This window comes from Myodes glareolus, chromosome 26, assembly GCF_982192425.1.
Source record: "Myodes glareolus chromosome 26, mMyoGla1.1, whole genome shotgun sequence".
In the NCBI taxonomy this organism is placed as follows: Eukaryota; Metazoa; Chordata; class Mammalia; order Rodentia; family Cricetidae; genus Myodes; species Myodes glareolus.
This window is the reverse complement of record NC_142051.1, coordinates 27593145-27614317: the sequence shown is the minus strand read 5'-3', so window position 1 is coordinate 27614317 and position 21173 is coordinate 27593145. Positions and strand designations below refer to the sequence as shown.

At 36.5% G+C, this 21173-nt stretch overlaps 1 protein-coding gene across 1 annotated transcript in view; it reads right to left on the bottom strand.

Annotated features, from left to right (window-relative positions):
* The window catches only part of Lrriq1 (leucine rich repeats and IQ motif containing 1), a 158677-nt gene extending 144885 nt beyond the window's left edge, over positions 1–13792 (bottom strand). The window contains 3 exon segments of the mRNA XM_087901977.1: positions 6764–6902; positions 13099–13243; positions 13658–13792. Coding sequence (XP_087758103.1) covers positions 6764–6902; positions 13099–13243; positions 13658–13668 — 295 coding nt within the window. The 5' untranslated portion in view covers positions 13669–13792.
* Between the last annotated feature and the right edge of the window lie 7381 nt (positions 13793–21173).

Below are 21173 nucleotides of genomic sequence, written 5' to 3'. Positions count from 1 at the left end.
GGTCAAGTAACTTATAAAGGTAAACCTATCAGACTTACACCGGACTTCTCTATGGAAACCATGAAAGCCAGAAGGTCCTGGATAGAGGTACTGCAGAAACTAAGAGACCATGGATGCAAACTCAGACTACTATACCCAGCCAAGCTATCATTCACTATCAATGGAGAAAACAAAATATTCCAGGATAAGAACAAATTTAAACAATTTGTAGCCACAATCCCTGCCTTACAGAAAGTAATAGAAGGAAAATTGCAACCCAAGGAATCCAACATTGCCAACACTCAGTTATTGCCAACATTGCAATAACTCAGACATCTAGCGACCCTTCACGAGCTTAACTCAAAGAAGGGACACATACAAACTCTATTAAACAAATAAACAAAAAATAATAATAACTGGAGTCAACAACCACTGGTCATTAATATCACTTAATATTAATGGACTCAATTCACCTATAAAAAGGCACAGACTAAGAGATTGGATACGAAAGAAAGATCCAACACTCTGCTGTTTACAAGAAACACACCTCAACCACAAAGACAGATATCTACTCAGAGTAAAGGGTTGGGAAAAGGTTTTTCAAGCAAACAGACCTAAGAAACAAGTAGGTGTGGCCATTCTAATTTCCAACAAAATTGACTTCAAACTAAAATCAATCAGAAGAGATGGAGATGGACATTTTATACTCATAACAGGAACAATTTATCAGGAGGTAGTCTCAATCCTGAATATCTATGCTCCTAATATAAAGCCTCCTACTTATGTAAAAGAAACACTTCTAGAACTCAAGGCAGTCATCAAACCACAGACACTAATAGTAGGAGACTTCAACACTCCTCTCTCACCAATGGACAGGTCAATCAGACAGACACCTAACAGAGAAATAAGAGAATTATTGGAGGTACTGAATCAAATGGACTTAACAGACATCTATAGAACATTACACCCAAATAGGAAAGAATATACCTTCTTCTCTGCAGCTCATGGAACCTTCTCAAAAATTGACCACATACTGGGTAACAAAGCAAACTTCCACAGATACAAAAAAATATTAGTAACCACCTGTGTCTTGTCAAACCACCATGGATTAAAGTTAGAATTCAACAACAGTGCTACTCCCAGGAAACCAACAAACTCATGGAAGTTGAACAGTCAACTACTGAATCACTCCTGGGTCAAGGAAGAAATAAAGAAAGAAATTAAAGTCTTCCTTGAATTTAATGAAAATAAAGACACAACATACTCAAACCTATGGGACACTATGAAAGCAGTCCTAAGAGGAAAGTTCATAGCACTAAGTGCCCAATTAAAGAAAACAGAGAAAGCACACATTGGAGACTTAACAGCACTCTTGAAAGCCCTAGAAAAAAAAAGAAGCTAATTTCTCCTCACCCAGGAGGTCTAGAAGACTGGAAATAGTCAAACTGAGGGCTGAAATCAACAAAATAGAAACATAGAAAACAATCCAAAGAATCAATGAATCAAAAAGCTGGTTCTTGGAGAAAATCAACAAGATTGACAAACCCCTATCCAAATTAATCAAACGGCAGAGAGAGAACATGCAAATTAATAAGATCAGAAAAGAAAAGGGGGACATAACCACATACACAGAGGAAATTCAGAGAATCATTAGATCTTACTACGAAAGTTTATATGCCACAAAGTTGGAAAATGTAAAAGAAATGGACATTTTTTTAGATAAGTACCATATACCAAAGTTGAACCAAGAACAGGTGAACAATCTAAATAGACCTGTCAGTCGTGAAGAATTAGAAGCTGTTATCAAAAATCTCCCTACCAAAAAGAGCCCAGGACCAGATGGTTTCAATGTAGAATTCTACCGGAACTTCCAGAAAGAGCTAATACCTATACTCCTTAATGCATTTCACAATATAGAAACAGAAGAATCATTGCCAAACTCTTTTTATGAAGCTACAGTTACCCTGATACCAAAACCACACAAAGACACAACCAAGAAAGAGAATTACAGACCAATCTCACTCATGAACATTGACGCTAAAATACTCAATAAAATACTGGCAAACCGAATCCAAGAAGACATTAGAAAAATTATCCATTATGATCAAGTGGGCTTCATCCCAGAGATGCAGGGCTGGTTCAACATACACAAATCTATCAATGTAATCCATCATATAAATAAACTGAAAGAAAAAAACCATATGATCATTTCATTGGATGCTGAAAAAGCATTTGACAAAATACAACACCCCTTTATGATAAAGGTGTTGGAGAGATTGGGGATATGAGGATCATACTTAAATATAATAAAAGCAATATATAGTAAGCCAACAGCTAACATCAAATTGAACGGAGAGAAACTCAAAGCCATTCCACTAAAATCAGGAACACGACAAGGCTGTCCACTCTCTCCATATCTCTTCAATATAGTGCCTGAAGTTCTAGCAATAGCAATAAGACAACATAAGGGGATGAAGGGGATTCGAATTAGAAAGGATGAAGTTAAACTTTCGTTATTTGCAGATGATATGATAGTGTACATAAGCGACCCCAAAAATTCTACCAAAGAACTCCTACAGCTGATAAACACCTTTAGTAATGTGGCAGGATACAAGATCAACTCCAAAAAATCAGTGGCCCTCCTATACACAAAGGATAAAGAAGCAGAGAGGGAAATCAGAGAAACATCACCTTTCATGATAGCCATAAATAGCATAAAATATTTTCGGGTAACTCTAACCAGGGAAGTGAAAGACTTATTTGACAAGAACTTTAAGTCCTTGAAGAAAGGATCCATATCTATTACCACAAAACTATCATGCACAAAACTCAGGTCCAAATGGATTAAAGACATCAACATTAATCCGACCACTTTGAACCTGATAGAAGAGAAAGTGGGAAGTAGTCTACAAGACATAGGCAAAGGAGACCACTTCCTAAGCAGAACCCCAGGAGTGCAGACAATAAGAGAAACAATAAATAAATGGGACCTACTGAAACTGAGAAGCTTCTGCAAAGCAAAGGACACTGTCAGTAAGACAAAACGGCTACCTTCCGACTGGAAGAAGATCTTCACAAACCCCTCATCAGACAAAGGTCTGATCTCCAAAATATACAAAGAACTCAAGAAACTAGATACTAAAACTCTAATTAAACCAATTAAAAAATGGGGTACTGAACTGAACAGAGAATTCACAACAGATGAACTTCGAATGGCAAAAAGGCACTTAAGGTCATGTTCAATCTCCTTAGCGATCAGGGAAATGCAAATCAAAACAACTTTGAGATATCATCTTACACCTGTCAGAATAGCCAAACTCAAAAACATCAATGCTGGAGAGGATGTGGAATGAGGGGAACACTCATCCACTGTTGGTGGGAATGCAAACTTGTGCAGCCACTGTGGAAATCAGTGTGGCGGTTTCTCAGGAAACTGGGAGTCAATCTCCCTCAGGACCCAGCAATTCCACTCTTGGGAATATACCCAAGAGATGCCCTAACATACTACAAAAGCATTTGTTCAACTATGTTCATAGCAGCAATATTTGTAATAGCTAGAACCTGGAAACAACCTAGGTGCCCCTCAATAGAAGAATGGTTAAAAAAGGTGTGGAACATATACACATTAGAGTTTTACTCAGCGGTAATAAACAATGACATCTTGTATTTTCCATGCAAATGGATGGAAATAGAAAACGCTTTACTGAGTGAGGTAAGCCAGACCCAAAAAGAGGAATATGGTATATATTCACTCATATGTGGATTCTAACCATAATTAAAGGTCTTTGAGCCTATTATTCATGATCCTAGAGAATCTAAATAAGAAGGTGAACCTGATGAAAATCATGTAGCTATCTGTCTGGAGACTGGAAATAGACAAGAGTCCCAGGTATCCTCGGGTGCATGGGGGGGGGGGTTGGGAGGGTTGTTGGAAGGGGAGAGGGTTAGAGAAGGGAGTAGGGGAGGAATGGGGAAAGCTCGCTGGACTGGGATGGGGGGGAGGGAGGAAGGATGAATATGGGATCAGGGAAGAATATATTTCAACTAAGGGAATCATTTTAGGGTTTACAGGAGACATGATTATAAATGGGATCCCAGGTCCAAGGAGAGATCCCCAGATTGTTCTCTGGACAGAAGAGAGGGTGCCTGAAACGGCCTAGGCCCATAACCATAATGATGAATATTTTGCTTATCACCATAGAACCTTCATCTGGCGATGGATGGAGATAGAGACAGAGACCCACATCGGAACACTGGACTTAACTCCCTAGGTCCAAACGAGAAGCAGAAGGAAAGAGAACGTGAGCAAAGAAGGCAAGACTAGAGGGAACCTTCATCCGACGATGGATGGAGATAGAGACAGAGACCCACATCGGAACACTGGACTTAACTCCCTAGGTCCAAACGAGAAGCAGAAGGAAAGAGAACGTGAGCAAAGAAGGCAAGACTAGAGGGAACCTTCATCCGACGATGGATGGAGATAGAGACAGAGACCCACATCGGAACACTGGACTTAACTCCCTAGGTCCAAACGAGAAGCAGAAGGAAAGAGAACGTGAGCAAAGAAGGCAAGACTAGAGGGAACCTTCATCCGACGATGGATGGCGATACAGACGGAGACCCACATTGGAGCACCGGATGGAGCCCCCGAAGGTCCAAATGAGGATGAAGAAAATGAAAAAGGAAATAAGGACTGCGAGGGATGCGATCACCCACTGATACAAGGGGACGGATCTAATGAGAGTTTACCAAGGCCAGTTGGACTGGGACTGAACGAGGATGCGATCCAACCAGAGTCTCTGTATGTGGCCGGATTCTCTGAATGTGGCTGGCCCGGAATCTTTCTGAAAAGCCATTGACAATGACACTGGGACTTGTTTCCTCTGCATATACTGGATTTTGCGGATCCAGTCTGTCTGGACTCTCACCTTCCTGGACCTGGAGGGAGCAGGGAGGAACTTGAACTTCCCACAGGGCAGGAAACCCTGACTGCTCTTAGGGATGGAGAGGGAGGAGGAGAGGGAGTGGGGGAGTGGGAGGGTGTTGGGGGAGGGGCGGAAATGGAAACTTTTATAATTTAATAAAATTACTTTCAAAAAAAATTTGTAAGAGATTTATCATTATTTTAAAATAAAAGCAATTGTCCAAGTCACTCTATCTTGTTACCATTGTTCATATTTTAGAATGAGTTTTATTTTCTATGCATATAGAATCATTCTTGCTTGATAATGTGTGAATCAATTCCTGAAAAGACATGGATAAACACACCTCTACTCAACTGAGATAGGTAAGTAACCTCACCAAAAAGAAACTATGTAAGTCAAACTTGCTAAACCAACATGATCATTGAGGCTATTTACATAATCTGGGGAAGGGGTTTCTTACAAGAATAGAAATGATGCAAAAACAGCTCTGTAAACACAGTTCACACCAGCATCACTGATCATCCACCCAGTTCACACCAGCATCACCGAGTTCACACCAGCATCACTGATCATCAACAGAGTTCACACCAGCATCACTGAGTTCACACTGCCATCACTGATCATCTGAATGGTTCACACCAGCATCACTAATCATCAGCCCAGTTCACACCAGCATCACTGATAGCTTAAGAAAACTGGAACACTGGATCCCCCTATCTGATTTAAAATGGGCTCTAATTGTTGAAGAGTATCTCTTGAAAGCAACTCAGTTGGTCTCAACCTCTCTGAAGCAGCTTCCTGCTCTTTCCATTTTCCAGGCAGTTACGATGACCTGGAGTGTTTTCTGGGCAGTTACTCTAACAGAAACTCTACTAGACAGGAAACCTTAGGATGTTTCCAAGCAGTTTTCATGTTTATACAAGTCTGAGGAATAAGGTGTGTTTCAGAAATTTTTGAAGCTTTGTGGATGGTTAGAACCTGAGTCTTAGGGAGCCCCTTTTAAGATATTTTGAGTCTTTTTGAACTTCCCAGAGGATGGAATATATCACATTCTTGACTGTTGAGGATCTTCCCTCCAAAATGGAGTGTTTTATTTAAAAGGAAAGTGCATACATACATTGCATGCAATGACACATTGATAAGGAATATATCAAGGCTCAAAGCTATTTGCTAGAAACTGGCAACAGAATCTTCTACAATATAATGAAAATATTTTACTACACATGCTAATTTAAAAGTTTAATATTACCATGATGAATGGTATTAATTTTATTTTATGAGATTTAATTGAATTTTATTTTATTTTAATAGTAGCTTCAAATGTAATTACACCTGATTTCTTTATTTAATTTATGTCTCAAATTTTGTCAGTATTTTCTAATAGGAAACCACCTTTACAGAGAACTATTCCCATTTACTTTACCAAATAGTTTTTCTTCCTTTATATTTACTCACAATCTTTCTGGTATGCATTAAAATGTAATAAGCTGAAAGGAAAGAATATCATTTTCTAGATTCTTTTATCATTGACTTTCTGTGCATGATTCAAATAATTGTTTTTGCCTTCATAAAACTGCCATGTATAAGGACAAGCAGGCTAGATTTCCATTTATTGACCCACATTGTGATAAGGAGCTTCAGAATAGAAATAAGACTCTACAAGAGAAAACTAGTGTGCTAGTTTTGATTCTGAACTTCCTAATCCTAGCAGGCAACAGTTTCTGCAGCAGTGTAGTTCTGCAATGGGCAGAGTTAACCTTGGGTTTTCACCCTACAGCCCATCATTTCAGTCTTAGTAAGAATGACCTACTGATTGTGGTAACTGGTTCTCAAAGATGCTTCTTCAAAAAACAACTTGCCTTGCTGTATACGCTCTGTGTTCTCACTGAAGACATCAGTGTCTTCTAAGTCCTGAAGGAAGAGAGTCTCTGCAGTTTTACTCTTGTTCTTTATGACATTGATACAGTGAAGAACTGACTCTGGCAATTCAACTAACTCCTGAAATTTAAGTAACAAAAGTATGAGAAAGATTACCAAAAAATATATGTCAAATATCACATCACTCATTTCACAGCAAAAACTTTAGCAAACTATGCAAATAGGTAAAAGTGCCTCCATATAATGGATCTATTTCAGACACACATATTTGCTTTAATTTTTCTTTGAATTTCCAGACAGTTATGTGTTCCTAGAAAATTCTAAGACAACAAGTGAAGGTTATCAAGTTATTTTCTTTTTTATTAGAGGTATTATGTTTCCAATGTCTTCATTAGTTCTTCATAGTTCATTGATATATCACAAATATTTCTTATGAAATATAAATCAAACTTGGAAATATTTTACAAAATATAATATAACCTAGTACTTTATGTAATTGCTTAATATGCAATTACCAAATACAGTTGAATTTATGTAACATTATAGAACATCTATCAAAATACTGATGTAAATAAATTTTCAAATTTTCTAAATACCCAAATAGATTGATAATATTATCCTACAAATGAAGTTCATTCCTATGTAAATACCGATTACTGTTAGAAAGTATATTATAAAACATACTACTCATAAAAATATTCCAAACATTTAGTATATTTTAATAACAATCCCAAAACTATCAATAAACCTATATATTAGTAGAAAATCTTCCTTGAGGAAGATAAACCACAGTGTGACTGAGCGATTGAATCTATACAGATATTCTGGATACAGAAGATGACATGTTTAATATGGGATCAAATATGAGTTACAAATAGCATTTTGCCTTTATTATAACCAATGGAACGCATTTTTAGTTTTAACAATTAACAGCAAATTCATGCACTTAACGTTACCCTTTCAGCTACAGAAAAATAAGCTAAAATGTATGACAAAATACTAAACTAGTCTTGAAAAAAGTACCCACTCTCCTCCTATATTCTCTGTCCTTTACTGTGTTTACTTCTGCCTAGTGATGAAGTGTTTTGAATACAAATAACACCAGTATTTATTGTTGTACATTTTGTAAAAGATAATTTTTAATCCTTGGTTCTTTGATCTTGTGTTAATAATATAATTTATTTCTGTGCAATAAAGATATTTGAATTCTATAAATAATTTAATGGTATCTGAAGCCAGAGTGTAGCCTGAAAGGTTTATTTTGCCTTTGTGTATGAAGCAACAAAAATATAAAATTTTTATTTTAGGTATATAATATTCTAGCATTTTTCTCACTTAAAAGACAAGATATTGTTAATTTTATTTTTAAAGTAGTACCTAAGTGAAGAAGAATCTTAAATAATGAGAAAAGCAGAAAGTTAAAAGTATAGCACAATGGTAGAACATTGGCCTAATATAAGCAAAGCCATGAGTTCAAGACCAAGTACAGGGGTGAAGTGCGGAAGTAGAACTGTGAACTTCACAGTGTAAGTTTTCTGATAACACTAGGCATAAAACAGAAGGGAATCATGGGTAATCTTTATTTAATATAAATATCTCACAAGGTCAGTACTTATAACTGTAATCCTAAACTGTAGAGATACACATGTAAAAACAGAGAAGTAAAATATTTTCTAAATATCCCACTTTAATTTAAAAGTTTGATTATTTGCATTTGTTGGTATTTTATTGATTTAAGCCCCAAGTTTGATTATTTATTGCCATCTACTCCTTTGGATGTTATTTCTTCTTTTTTTGTTCTAGAGCTTTCAGGTGTGACCTTAAGTTAATAACATGAGATCCCTTGCTTTGTATGTAGACACCAAAGTATTAGCCTCTTAGAATTGCTTTTTCCTGTATCCCTTAAGTGTGAGTATGTTCTGTTTTTATTTTCATTAAATTATAAAGAGTTTTAAATTTCTCTCTTAATTTCTGTATTACTCCATTACATTTTCATTCACTAGTGAGTTGATAAGTTTTAATGCATTTGTAAACTTTCTTTGGTTTCTGTTGTTGATATCCATCTTTAATCTGTGGTGGTCAAACAGGATGAAAGACGTTATATCAATTTGCTTGTATCTGTTGAGACTTTCTTTTTCCAAGTATATGGTCATTTTTTGGAGAATATTCATGAGCTGCTGAGAAGTAATATTCATTTGTATTTGGGTAAAATGTTCTGTAAATATCTATTGGGTCCATTGGCTTATAATTATTGGCTTAAAATGTCAGGTAGCTACAGAATTTCTCTAGTTTTGTCTGAAGACCCTGTATATTAACAAGACTGGAATATTGAAGTCTCCCAGTATCAGTGTGTGAGGGTCAAATGTAATCAAAGCTATAGTAGTGTTTTCTTTATTAATTTAGGTGCCCCTGTGTATGGTACATGGATATCAAGAATTGTAATGTCTTCTTGATGGATTTATATTTTGATAAATATGTAGTGTTTTTCCCTATCTCTTCTGATTAGTTTAAATCATTATGATTGACAAAGCTATTGTCAAACTAATTAGAAATCAGAGAAGGAAGATCCAAAGTAAAAAAAAAAACAGCGACAAAATGGGACATGGCTACAGACACGGAGGAAATCTAGAGAATCATATGGACATTCTTTAAAAATCTGCACTACACCAAACTGGAAAATCTATAAGAAGTGAATTATTTTCTTGAAATATACCAGCTACCAAGTTAAATGAAGATCAGATAAGAGATTTAGATACACATATAAACCTGTCTGAAATAGAAGTGGTAACTAAAAGTCTACAAACAATAACAATAAAAAATGCAGAGCCAAATGGCTCAACACAGAATTCTACCAGACTTTCACAGAAGAGTTAATGCCAAACCTCCTTAGACTATATCACAAAATAGAAACAGAAGAGACATTGTCCAGTTTGTTTTACAAGGCCACAGCTAACCTGATTCCCAAATCACCCCCAAAAGAAAGAGATTACTAATCAACTTTCCATATGAACATAGATGGAAAAATTCTCAATAAAATATTTGCAAACAAAATCCAATAACACATCAAAAGAAACATCCACATTGATCAAGCAGACTTCATACCACACATGCAAGGATGGTTCAACATATATAAATCAATAAATATAATTTACTGCCTAATAAACTGAAAGACAAAAACCATGCTATAATATCTCATTAGATGCAGAAAGACCTTGACAAATTCCAACACCCCTTCATGTTAAAAAGTCCTGGAGAGACTGGGGATACAAGAATCATATCTTAGTGTAATAGAGATGATTTGCAGGAAGCTTCCAGCCAACATCAACCTAAATGGAAAGAAACAGCACTTCCACTAAAATCATGTACAAGACAAGGTTTCCACTTGCTCCATACCTATCCAGTTCAGTACTTGAACCTTTCTCTAGAGTAATAAGGCAACAATTACAAAGGTTCATAATAGATCATTTTAAACAATAATACCTCACCATGCTGGAACATTCTTGAAGAAATAGATAAATCTGTAGAAGCATGAATATTGCTAAAGTAAAATCGTAACAAGTAGGATCTCTGAGGTGGGGCTGTGGCTCACTCATTAAGAGTGCCTACCTAGCATGTATGATGAAGTCCTACATTCAGTCCTAATGTTGAATAAAGCTGAGACAGGTGGTATAAACATGTAATCTCAGCACTCTGGAGGTGGAAGCATTAAGATCAAATGAATACAAACAGAAATGAAAGAAGTCAACACATATTTATTTGCAGATAATATAATATTATGTATAAGTGACTGTAAAAGTTCTATCAGAAAACTCCTACAGTAACTGAATGCAAAATTATCACATATACTTTCTCTCTCTCTCTCTCTCTCTCTCTCTCTCTCTTTCTCTCTCTCTCTCTCTCTCTCTCTCTCTCTCTCTCTCTCTCTCACACACACACACACACACACACACACTCACACACACAAAATCAGTAGCTTTCCTATATATTAATAACAGAGGAACTAAGAATGATATCAGGGAAATAACACCTTTCATAATAGTCTCAAATACAAAATATCTTAGGTTAACTCCAACCAACCAGTGAAAGACTTGTATGATAAAACATGACAAAAGCAATTGACAAATTGAATCCAATCCCCATCAATACTCCCAAAAAAATTCTTCACAGGTCTTGAAATGACAATTTTGGCATCATACAGAAACACACAAAACCAGGATGGTGACAGCAATCCTGAATGATAGATAAAATGCTTTAGGTATCAACATCCCCAGTTTCAAGTTGTAGCATAAAGCTACAGTAATAACAATAACAAAGCAAAGTATGGTATAAAACAGACACATTGATCAAATTGAAGACCCAGAAATAAATGTGTACAACTATGAACACGCGATTATTTTTAAAAAGCCAGAAACAGACATTGGTAAAGGAAGCACCTTTGACAAATGGTGCTGTTCATACGGAAGGGGCTACATGGAGAAGAATGCAAAGACTTTTCACAATACTCAACTGAAGATGGATCAAAGCCCTCCACAAAGGCTTTTGGTGGTTTCCCATAAACTGGTAGCAAGACTGAATGAAAAAACCTACATAACTCACTGGATATGGAGAATTCAAGATGATGCCTGTCTACAACTTCCACCTCTATGAACTAATAATGTTCATAGTACTATAATGTTCTCTGCAGATAAAGGAGAAAGGTAAATGTGAACACAGATACAAACTACTTGATATATAAAGATGATCTGCTTGGAAGTTATGTTAGTGCAGTAGTGGCACAAACCTTATGGGAGTAACCAACCTGTATCTGATAGATTTCATTCTCAACTCATTCCCAACACTGGGTATCCAAGAACCTGAGACTAGATAGACCAGGGACCTAGGGGAAAACTAATACTACCTTTCTGCTAAAATTACTTGTAAGATATTCTGCTATACTCAGAGGTCAGTGCCTTTCGGAGCCTCCATCAGAGAGACTTCCTCCAGCAGCCAACGAGAATAAATTTAGAGAGGAACAGCCAAAAAAAAATATGAGGATAGTCAGAGATCTTGGAACATCCAGTCATAAATGAGATGTCTCAATTAAAGCCCTCCACCAAGCGAACAGGGAACACTGCAGAGGAGAAGCTGGAAAGATTGTAAATGTCAGAGGGCATGGATAACACCAATGAAACAGGCCTTCTGGGCACAACAGGGCCTATGCACACAGAGACTGGCAGCATGCACATGGCCTGCAGAGGTCTGCCCCAGATGTGGTCACAATACTGAGACAGAAAGGGAGAAAACCAGTTCCCTTACCCAAAAGTTGTCTCTAATAAATAACCACTCTCGAATAAAATGAGTTCTCTCTAATGTTGTCTTACTGAGGGAAACACATCACTCTTAAGGGCAGGGCCCATGCCCATCAGTACAGGACCAGTACAAAAGATACTCAGTGGCATCTTTGGAGGTTCTTTGCCTCAAAATTATTTTATCCAGATATTTTTTATAGTCTTACGTGTCCTTTTGCTTTTACTGTGTTTATGATTTTCAAGGAATGCCTGTGAATGATGTGTGTGTACACACATTTCATGTACATTTTCTGATGCTTTTTTCTGTTTGATTTCTTGTTTTATCTTATTTAATTTTATGATTATTATTTAGATGTCTCTTTGTTTCCTAAGAAGAAACAGACAGGGAGTGAATTTTCTAGGAGTTAAAGTGGGGAGGGTTTTGGAGGAATTGGAGGAAAGAAAATCATAATCAGAATGCATTGTATCAAAAAAATTTATTTTAAATAATGAAAAATGAACAGAAAAAGGCTTGTAGAACACTCTAGTAAAGGTCCAGGGGACTTAGCAGAAATGAGAGCAGACAGAATGCACGAGTCAGGGGCAGAGGATGATGCAATGAAGCGATGTTTTACAGACACATCAGGGAAGTTGTACATGAGCTCACAGTAACTGTGACAGGATGCACAAAGTCCATACAAGCACAATCCAGTCCAAATGCCAGTGTGGAGAGAAGCGATTTGAAGTCTCACCTCTAGCTAAGGAGTTACTGGGAACTGATAGCTACTGGGAAAGGGAGAGGCAATTTTCTCTAAGAGCAGGGCCCTTGTTTCGTGGATCACACTGTATCAAGCAGAAGGGTATACATCCAAGAGTATAGGGACAGCGCCAATTTTTCATTTTGGGTTTAAAATAAAAGGACATATAGTTGAGTCTGAAAAGAAGGGAGGTGGATCTTGGAGGAAAAGTTATAGAAAAGGATGAATGGATGAATACATTATATGAAATCAAAATATGAAATTCTTGGTGAAAAAATGTGAAACACTTACAGTATCACTATTGTCACTCTCAGTTTCTGACTCTGAATCATTTTCAACCTCATCATTTTCCAAGGAAGAAATGCTGATTTTTTCCAATTCAGCTTCTATTTCTTCTCGGAGCTTTGCATCACTCTCCTCATTGTCCTCCATTACTCTTAACAATAAAAACATAGAACTTAAGAAAGGAGTCTAATAGATCTCTAAAAACATATGGGTTCTGTAATTTGTCACACAATCCAACACGCATGTAGACATTTAATTTAAAGACACTTGTATGGTACCATATTAGGCTAGCTCTACATGATAAAAAATGTGGTCTTGCCTATAGATTCATTCATTTTAAAATATTTGACCACACTATAGCCCAAACCATTACTATTCTTTCATTTCTTTGAGAAAAATCTCATGGGATTAACAGGCTTATCTCCCATTATTAAGAAATTTCCAGATAATCTTGTCTTTGAAAATACAGTTCATTAAAAAAAAGTTCAACCGTTTGACTATCTACAGATTAAAGCACACCGAATCGAAAGTCTCAAATCTATTTCTGAGAGCAATCTATGGCTACCTTGTATTCATTGAGTCCAGATTCTAGTAATTCCGCCTTACACGCAGGCACATGCTCTTGCTAAGGCGGCACCCAGTAATAAATAATGCACAGCGTATAATCGAAAATTTAGTGTTTAAATCCTTAACACCTGAAATGGATATTGATTAGATAGTAATATGTCTTTATATCTTCATCATCACCCACCACCTCCATCACCACCACCACAATGATATCCCCAATGTTCAGGGCTGTGGTCGGTCAAGTACTAGGGGATAAACTCTTAATTGATCTTTGGGAGAAATTAACAGGCTAACGATTATGAAGTCACTGTTTACATAAGAACATTAATGTCCTAAAAGGCTACTTAACCGTCTAAAGCCTTTATGCTAATGAATAATGGGGACAGGAACATGACTCAGATGCTGAGCACAAAGTCAGCGATCTTCTCACTATTAAAGAGCCTTCCAAGCAAAACTCATTTCCCCAGTAGTCTCTCTGTATAACAGCTTTTCCAATAATACTGAAAACTCTATGCCATAAATAACGTATCAAAAAGTTAATTTGTTGTTTTTGATAAACATGTTTTAATAATAAAATAGAACAGGAAAAGTTAGGGTAACACAGAAATCAAAATATGAGTACATCATATGTACTAAAGATAAAAAAAAAATCTGAAACAATTTTTGGTTTTGCTCTAAGTATTCACAAGTCCATGAACATGTGCTTAGGTTGTAATGACTTACATGTTTGCATGCTATTTGGACTTTTCATTTTATTGTAAGTCCCGGGAGGGGGTGAAGGTTTGAAAATGAGCTGGTTAGCTCTCATTTTCTCCCCTACAACAGTCTTACAAATATTTCCTATTCCTTAAGATCTTAGACGTTCTTGTTCTTTTTTTCTTCCCCTTTGCTTCTTTTCCTTCTTTTTCTCACTAAACTTGGATTAACTCAAATGTTGATCTATTGCATGCAATCAATGTCACGTTGCATGCTTCATTTACTACTGACTGAACAGATCATGGAATCTTCAAGTCCAAATACTAAAGAAAATGAAATGAAACATTTGCATAGGTCTTTGTAGGACATTCTTTGTACTACATACTGTTGGGAGAAGACCTGAAGCGAGGCAAATTTCTCCAGCATAAAACTGCCTATCATGCGTGGAAGTTCCTTATGACATAGAATATAAAGGAAGGTTAAACATTCCGTTCTGAAAGGAAACGTCTAAGACAGAGCGTTCTAAGGGGAAGGGAGATATTCCACTCTGCAAAGAGGGTCCCTAAACTCAGTAAATAAACTACTGGAAGGCTTCCAGAGACTTCAGTACCAGAATATAGTCACTAGGCTCCTCCCTCCTCAGGCATCTAACCGAGAGGAGTCACTCTGGACAAGCAGAGCTGCCTAGAACAGGCTCAGACCGGTCACCTGGAAGAAGCAGAGAGAACTTGTTTGAGCTTCCTTCAGACTCTACAGTGTGTTTCATGTTTCCAGCGTTCGTGAGCTCTCAGTCAGGCTGGAGCTCACTGGGTTTTTGGTGACCCAACTGCCGTTCAGTCATTTCTAAAATACCTCCTTAAACATATTCCTGTAAGTAATCCCAATAAAGCTCACACGTTCCTCGAGTTGGATTTTGGTGGTACCTCAACTTTGGTTTGTCATGGGTTTCCCATGTGGGGCAAGTGGGCATCTTTTCAACTCTCCCCAGGAATGGTGTCTCACAAGGAAGCTGATCTTCATAACATCAACATTCTTCCAAAGCCTTTAATCGGGCTCGGCACCTACTGAATTGTGTCCCATTCAGAATTCCTTGTATATATTACCTCACCGTAAACGTTACTTCTCTGTATGGCTCTCCACATAATCACATCTAAAAAGCTAAGAGAGAGAAAAATAAAAGCTCATACTTGCCTCTCCTTCAGCTATGGACATCACATATCTTTCTTCCCCACAAATGGTTTCAAAACTTTTGGCTGTGTTGCCCGAGAAATGAGAACTTAAATTTACACCTAGTCATATATGTAAATATACAGAAAAGAATTCTTCAGTTAAGATCCTTGTGTCAGTAAGCGACCCTAGACAACCTCGAGTTGATAATCAAGCACATGGGCTCTCTTACCGCCTAAAATGGAAAAAGATTAAGGGACTCTCTCCGCCCTCCACGTTCTGGAACAGGAAAACGTTCTGGGGAAAGTAACAACAACGAAATCATTACATATGGGTAGTAAGCAAAGGGGAAGGTAGATGGGAAGAAAGGAATTACCAGTTGAGGTGGGGTGTGGTCGAGAGGAGAATGACAGTCTCTCTAGCTGCCCAAAAGGAATTTCAGGTTTGGAGAGGGCAAAGAAAACCTTGAAAGGAAAGAGCTGAAGTCCTGCACAGTCCCCGCGCACCCTGTCCTGGAGCCCGTATGCAGATTGGGTCAGTAGGTGCTCTGTCCACCCGATGGGGCGCACCCGCGCTACCACAGTGGACCCCTCGCACGCACCTTTCTCACACACCAGCGCTAACTGGGCTTCCTGGCAGCCACCGCCCCCAGCCTCTCAACAAACCGCAACCATGGCAACAGCCTATCAAGAGCCGGCAGTGCAGCCTTACTTTACAGGTGCCCGAACAGGACAAACAACTTTGATTCTAATTCAGAAAGGTCACTGCATTTTGGGACCCGGAAAAGGGATTCAGTTTTTCCTTGTAGGTAACTATTTTTATAAGTTGGGAAATTTACAAACGACGATATGGCATTTGTTATAATTATTCAAGTAGAGGCGTCAGGAATCATGTACTGGTGTAGTTGTGTAGACACTGTTTAGTCTACAAAACTATTTAAAAAGTGATTTGTGAGGCTGAAGTGTGGAGAAGAAACCAATAGTTTGCTGCCGTGACAATAGGTTTTTATCAAGAATGAAAGAATTAACAGGTATTAATTAATGAATTATCACTAATCCTTAGTCGCAAGTATGTGTGGTGTAGCAAATTTGAAGTTATTCTGTTTACTGTAAAATATTCAACATTCATTCAATACAATGTGTTCTCTTTAAAAAAAAAGGTGACCAAGTGTCTTTTATAAACGACATAAAGTGACCATAAGCTTTTATAAAATTTATTATTTTAATAATTAATGGTTTAATTTTTTAAAGTTTGCAAACAAGCCATTATGTTCTAAGAAGTGTTTAAATACAACAGTCAGTTATTTGCAAGGCGATATCCAAATGCAAACATTTCCTGCGTCTCTGAAAGAACACAGACAGTAAATCCTGGTACCAGTGAAGTTTAATTACACCAACATAACTAAGAAAATACTGAGAGAGTAGCAGCTATTTTGTACTGAAAAGCCGCATTAGTCTTTCTCAGAAACATAATAACTTAACAATTCATGGTTTAAGAATTAATAAATTTAAGGTATTTTTTAAATCAAAATCCATACTCAGCCTTCATTTATTCATATCTAATTGCTAATTTATAGACTATTACAACATTTATTTAAAATACTTGGGTTAGCATATTGAGTTTCATGTGTTAAAAACATTTTAATATTAATTTTGTTTGTAATTATCAAAACTTTGACATTTCTATAAAAAATATTTCTTCCTTTAATAATACTTTTCAGCTTACTTTTAAATACATAATTTTAGGAAAGTACTGATTTTGAAAACTCCCATATAATTTGTCAAAAAATTCATATAAAATATATTGAAAGCCTTTCTGAAGATGATGATAATTGGAATGTTAAGGATTTATTATCATTTTATGTTTATGGATGCTTGGCTTGCACATATGTCTTTGATCTATGCACATGCTCGATGTCTCAAGAAGGTATTAGAGGATGTCCAATTCCCTGGAACTGAAGTGACAGTTGTGAACCTCCTTGTGGGTGCTGGGATCTGAACCTGGGTCCTTTGCAAGATGAGTGCTCTTATTCACTCAACCACCTCTCCAGTCCAAGGATAGAGATCTTACAATCAGATGTTTTCTTATGATTAATTTAGAAGAAAATAATTGCTCTAAGAATTAGTGGTAATTAAACTAGAGCATTATCAACAAACAGATACAAACTACAACAAATATATAAAACAGCTGTAGGTTATGAGCAATAGATTCTGTTGCTTTTAAACTATGTTTTGTTTAGTAAAAACACTGTTAGCCAAAAAATCTTCCAGAAAACCTAACCTCAGTTTGAGTATGTGAGTTTAACTCAGTGGTTCTCAACTTGTGGGTTGCAACCCCTTTGGCAAACCTCTGCTCCAAAAATATTTAGATTATGATTCATAACAGTAACAAAATTGCAGTTATGATATAGCAGTAAAAATAATTTTAAAGTTTGGGTCACCAAAACATGAGGAGCTATATTAAAAAGCCACAGCATTAGAGATGTTAGTTAAGATCTACTGGTTTAGCTTATGCATAATCTTTTTACCTTGAATGACTACTTTTTTTAAAAAATTGAATATATATACCACTACTTGATTGAAAATCATTTCCAAGTGTGATTTATGGAAACCTATCAGCCCACTACAACATATTTCCTTATGAGAACAGGTAATACTCACTTATTTATTAAAATAATGAAAAGATGAAAGAAAACTGCTTGTTATCCAATAGGAATAATATTTTTTTAAAAAATGATGAATTGAAGAATAAAAGTATTTTTTTATTTAATAGCATTTTCGGGATCTATATTCCTTTTACATGTAATTGATAAAAATTTCAATATAGTGTTCAGATAGCTGCCCAGAAATCATTCTTGTTTCGTTTTTGTAGGGTAGTTGTGAGTAATATTTTATTTGGGGATAGATTTATTTTTTAGTGAAAATATTTTTGTCTTGTAATATATTCTCACCACAGTTTCACCCGTGGGAAGGCTCATCCCAGAGTCTTCCCATATCCTCACTCTTCCAACTTCATGACTTCATCTTTTCTTTTTTAGGAAAACAAATAGATAAATAAAAAAAAACAATGATCAAACCAGAATGTTTTAAAAAAGCAAAGAAAAATCACTAGAAACACACACACTCACACATACACACAAACCAAACCTGTAGGAAGACAAAATCAGAAGCCATAACATACAAGCAAAGAAAACAGGTAAGGAATAAAAATGCCCAAAAATGTGATATAAGATCAAAGTAGACAGAAATATCCCTGAGTGTTTGTTGTGTTGGCTATCTACCCGCAAGTGTGGTTGGAATATTCAGTGAGATTCCATTGGAGAAAGCTAGTTTTTCCTTTGCAAGTGGTTGTCAATTGGAAGTAGTTTTTGGCTAGTAAAGTCTGTGGGCTACATTCATAAATAGATATTTTTTATATCATGAAAGATATTGTTTCTCTGTTTATTGTAATTGGAACTTTTTCAGGTTATAGTAGCCTGGGCTGGCATCAGTTTTCTCCTAAAGTCTATGGGACATAGGTCCAGGAGCTTCTGGCTTTTAGTGTCTCCACTGAGAAGTTATATGAAATTATAATAGGTCTGTTTTTATGTTACTAGATATTTTCCCTTGCAGTTTTTAATAGTCTTTCTTTGTATTGTATGTTTACTGTTTTGTATATTATGGGGTGAGTACATTTTCTTTTCTGGTCCAATCTATTTGGTGTTCTGTTTGCTTCTTGCATCTCTTTCTTTAGGTTAGGAAAATTTTCTTCTGTGATTTTGTTGAAAATATTTTCTGGGTGTTTGAGTTGAGATTTTTCTCCTTACTCCTATTCTTAGTATTCCTAGGTTTGGTCTTCTCATATGTCCCAGACTCCCTGTATATTTTATGTAAGGAAATTTGTGTATTAAACATTTTTGACTGATATATCTATTTCTTCTATCATATTTTCAATATCTGAGATTCTCTCTTTCATCTCTTGTATTCTGTTGGTTGATGTTTGTGTGTGTAGCTTCCCTTCATTTACCTAGATTTCCCATTTCCAGAATCCCCTTCGGTTGTAATTTTAAATTGTTCTATTTTCATTTTTAAGCCTTGAACATTTTTATTCATTTTCTTTAACAATTTGTTTTGTTTTGTTTTCAAGGTTTTCTTGACTTTATTTAAGGTACTCATTTCCTCCTATTTTTTTGTTTGCTTTTTCCACAATTTCCTTATGAGATTTATTCACACCTTCTTTAAGGATGTCTATCATCTTCATAAAGTTTCTTTTAAGGTCTTTTTCTTGTGCTTGAGTTGTGTTACAATATACAGGTCTTCCTGTGGTAGGATAGCTGGGCTCTTGTGGTAATATATTACCCTGGTTGTTTGTGGACATTGTTCTTAAGCTGGAGACTAGGCATCTGGGTTTACGTGATTATATATAGAGAGATATTAATTCCAGGGTTTGTCTTTGTAGTATGGGCATTTTGTTTCTTGATTACTGTTTCTTCTATGGTCTTCAGGATTGTGTGGCCTGTGGTTGAAGGATAGTCTGCATCTGAGTTTCAGGCAGCAGGAGTTCTGGAAGGATCCTTGACGTTTGCTTAGCAGGAAGTCTCTGCCTGCCCAAGTTAGAGGCTGTAGTTCTGTTGGCTCTTGTGACCTCTAGGAGGAGAGATTCCTTCTGAGTTTGGAGCTGTAATATGGTGAGAAAGAGGGAAATGGGGACTGTTAATAGGGAAGGTGATCTACCCTGTCTTGCAGTTGGTGTGGCCTCTGTTTGGGCAGAGGATGTGAGCCAGAAGGAGTGGAAAAGGTGGGGAAGGAGTCCTTAGTCGGTGTGACTTCCTGTTTTCCTGGGTGACAGGTTTGTGTTTGCATGGGAATGTTTGCTGGAAGAAACCTAAGAAGTGGGAACAGTGAGCATGCTGAATTTCCTGGGCTAGTAGCTTCATTTTTTTTTCAAGTACTGATCTATATACTATATGTGTAAATGTAGCACATTTTCTTCACACATGCTTCTATTGAGAGGCATTTAGGTTGTTTCCAGGTTCTGGCTATTGTGAAAGCAGCAGCAATGAAGATGGTTGAGCAATTGTCTCTATGGCAGTATGAAAGATCCTTTGTTTATAGTTAGATGTTGAGGTTGGTTGATTCCCATCTTCCTGAGGAACAATCACACTGATTTCTACAGTCACTGTACGGGTTACAAACAGTCTGAGAATAAATCAGGAAAACAATGCCTTTCACAATAGCCGCAAACAACATGGCTCGGGTATTTCTTAAGAAACAAATGAAAGAGCTGTATGGTAAAATCTTCAGGCAATCAAAGAAAGAAAATGAAGAAGATATCAGAAATTGTAAAGATATCACAAACCCATGGATCAGTAGGATTAACTGTAAATATGACTGTGCTACCAAAAGCAATCTTGAAATTTAATCAATACCCATTAAAATTCGAACATGATTCTTCACAGATCTTGAAAAGAAAATTCCAGTTTCATATGGAAACACACAGGGAAAAAACCAAACAGGATTCTTAAAACAATCCTGAATAGGAAAAGAATTGCTGTAGATATTATCATCGTCCTCAATTTTAACATGAACTAAAATACTATGGTAATGAAATCATCATAGTGTTGGCACAAAAAAAGTCATGTTGATTAATGGAATCAAATCAAGTCCCAGGCA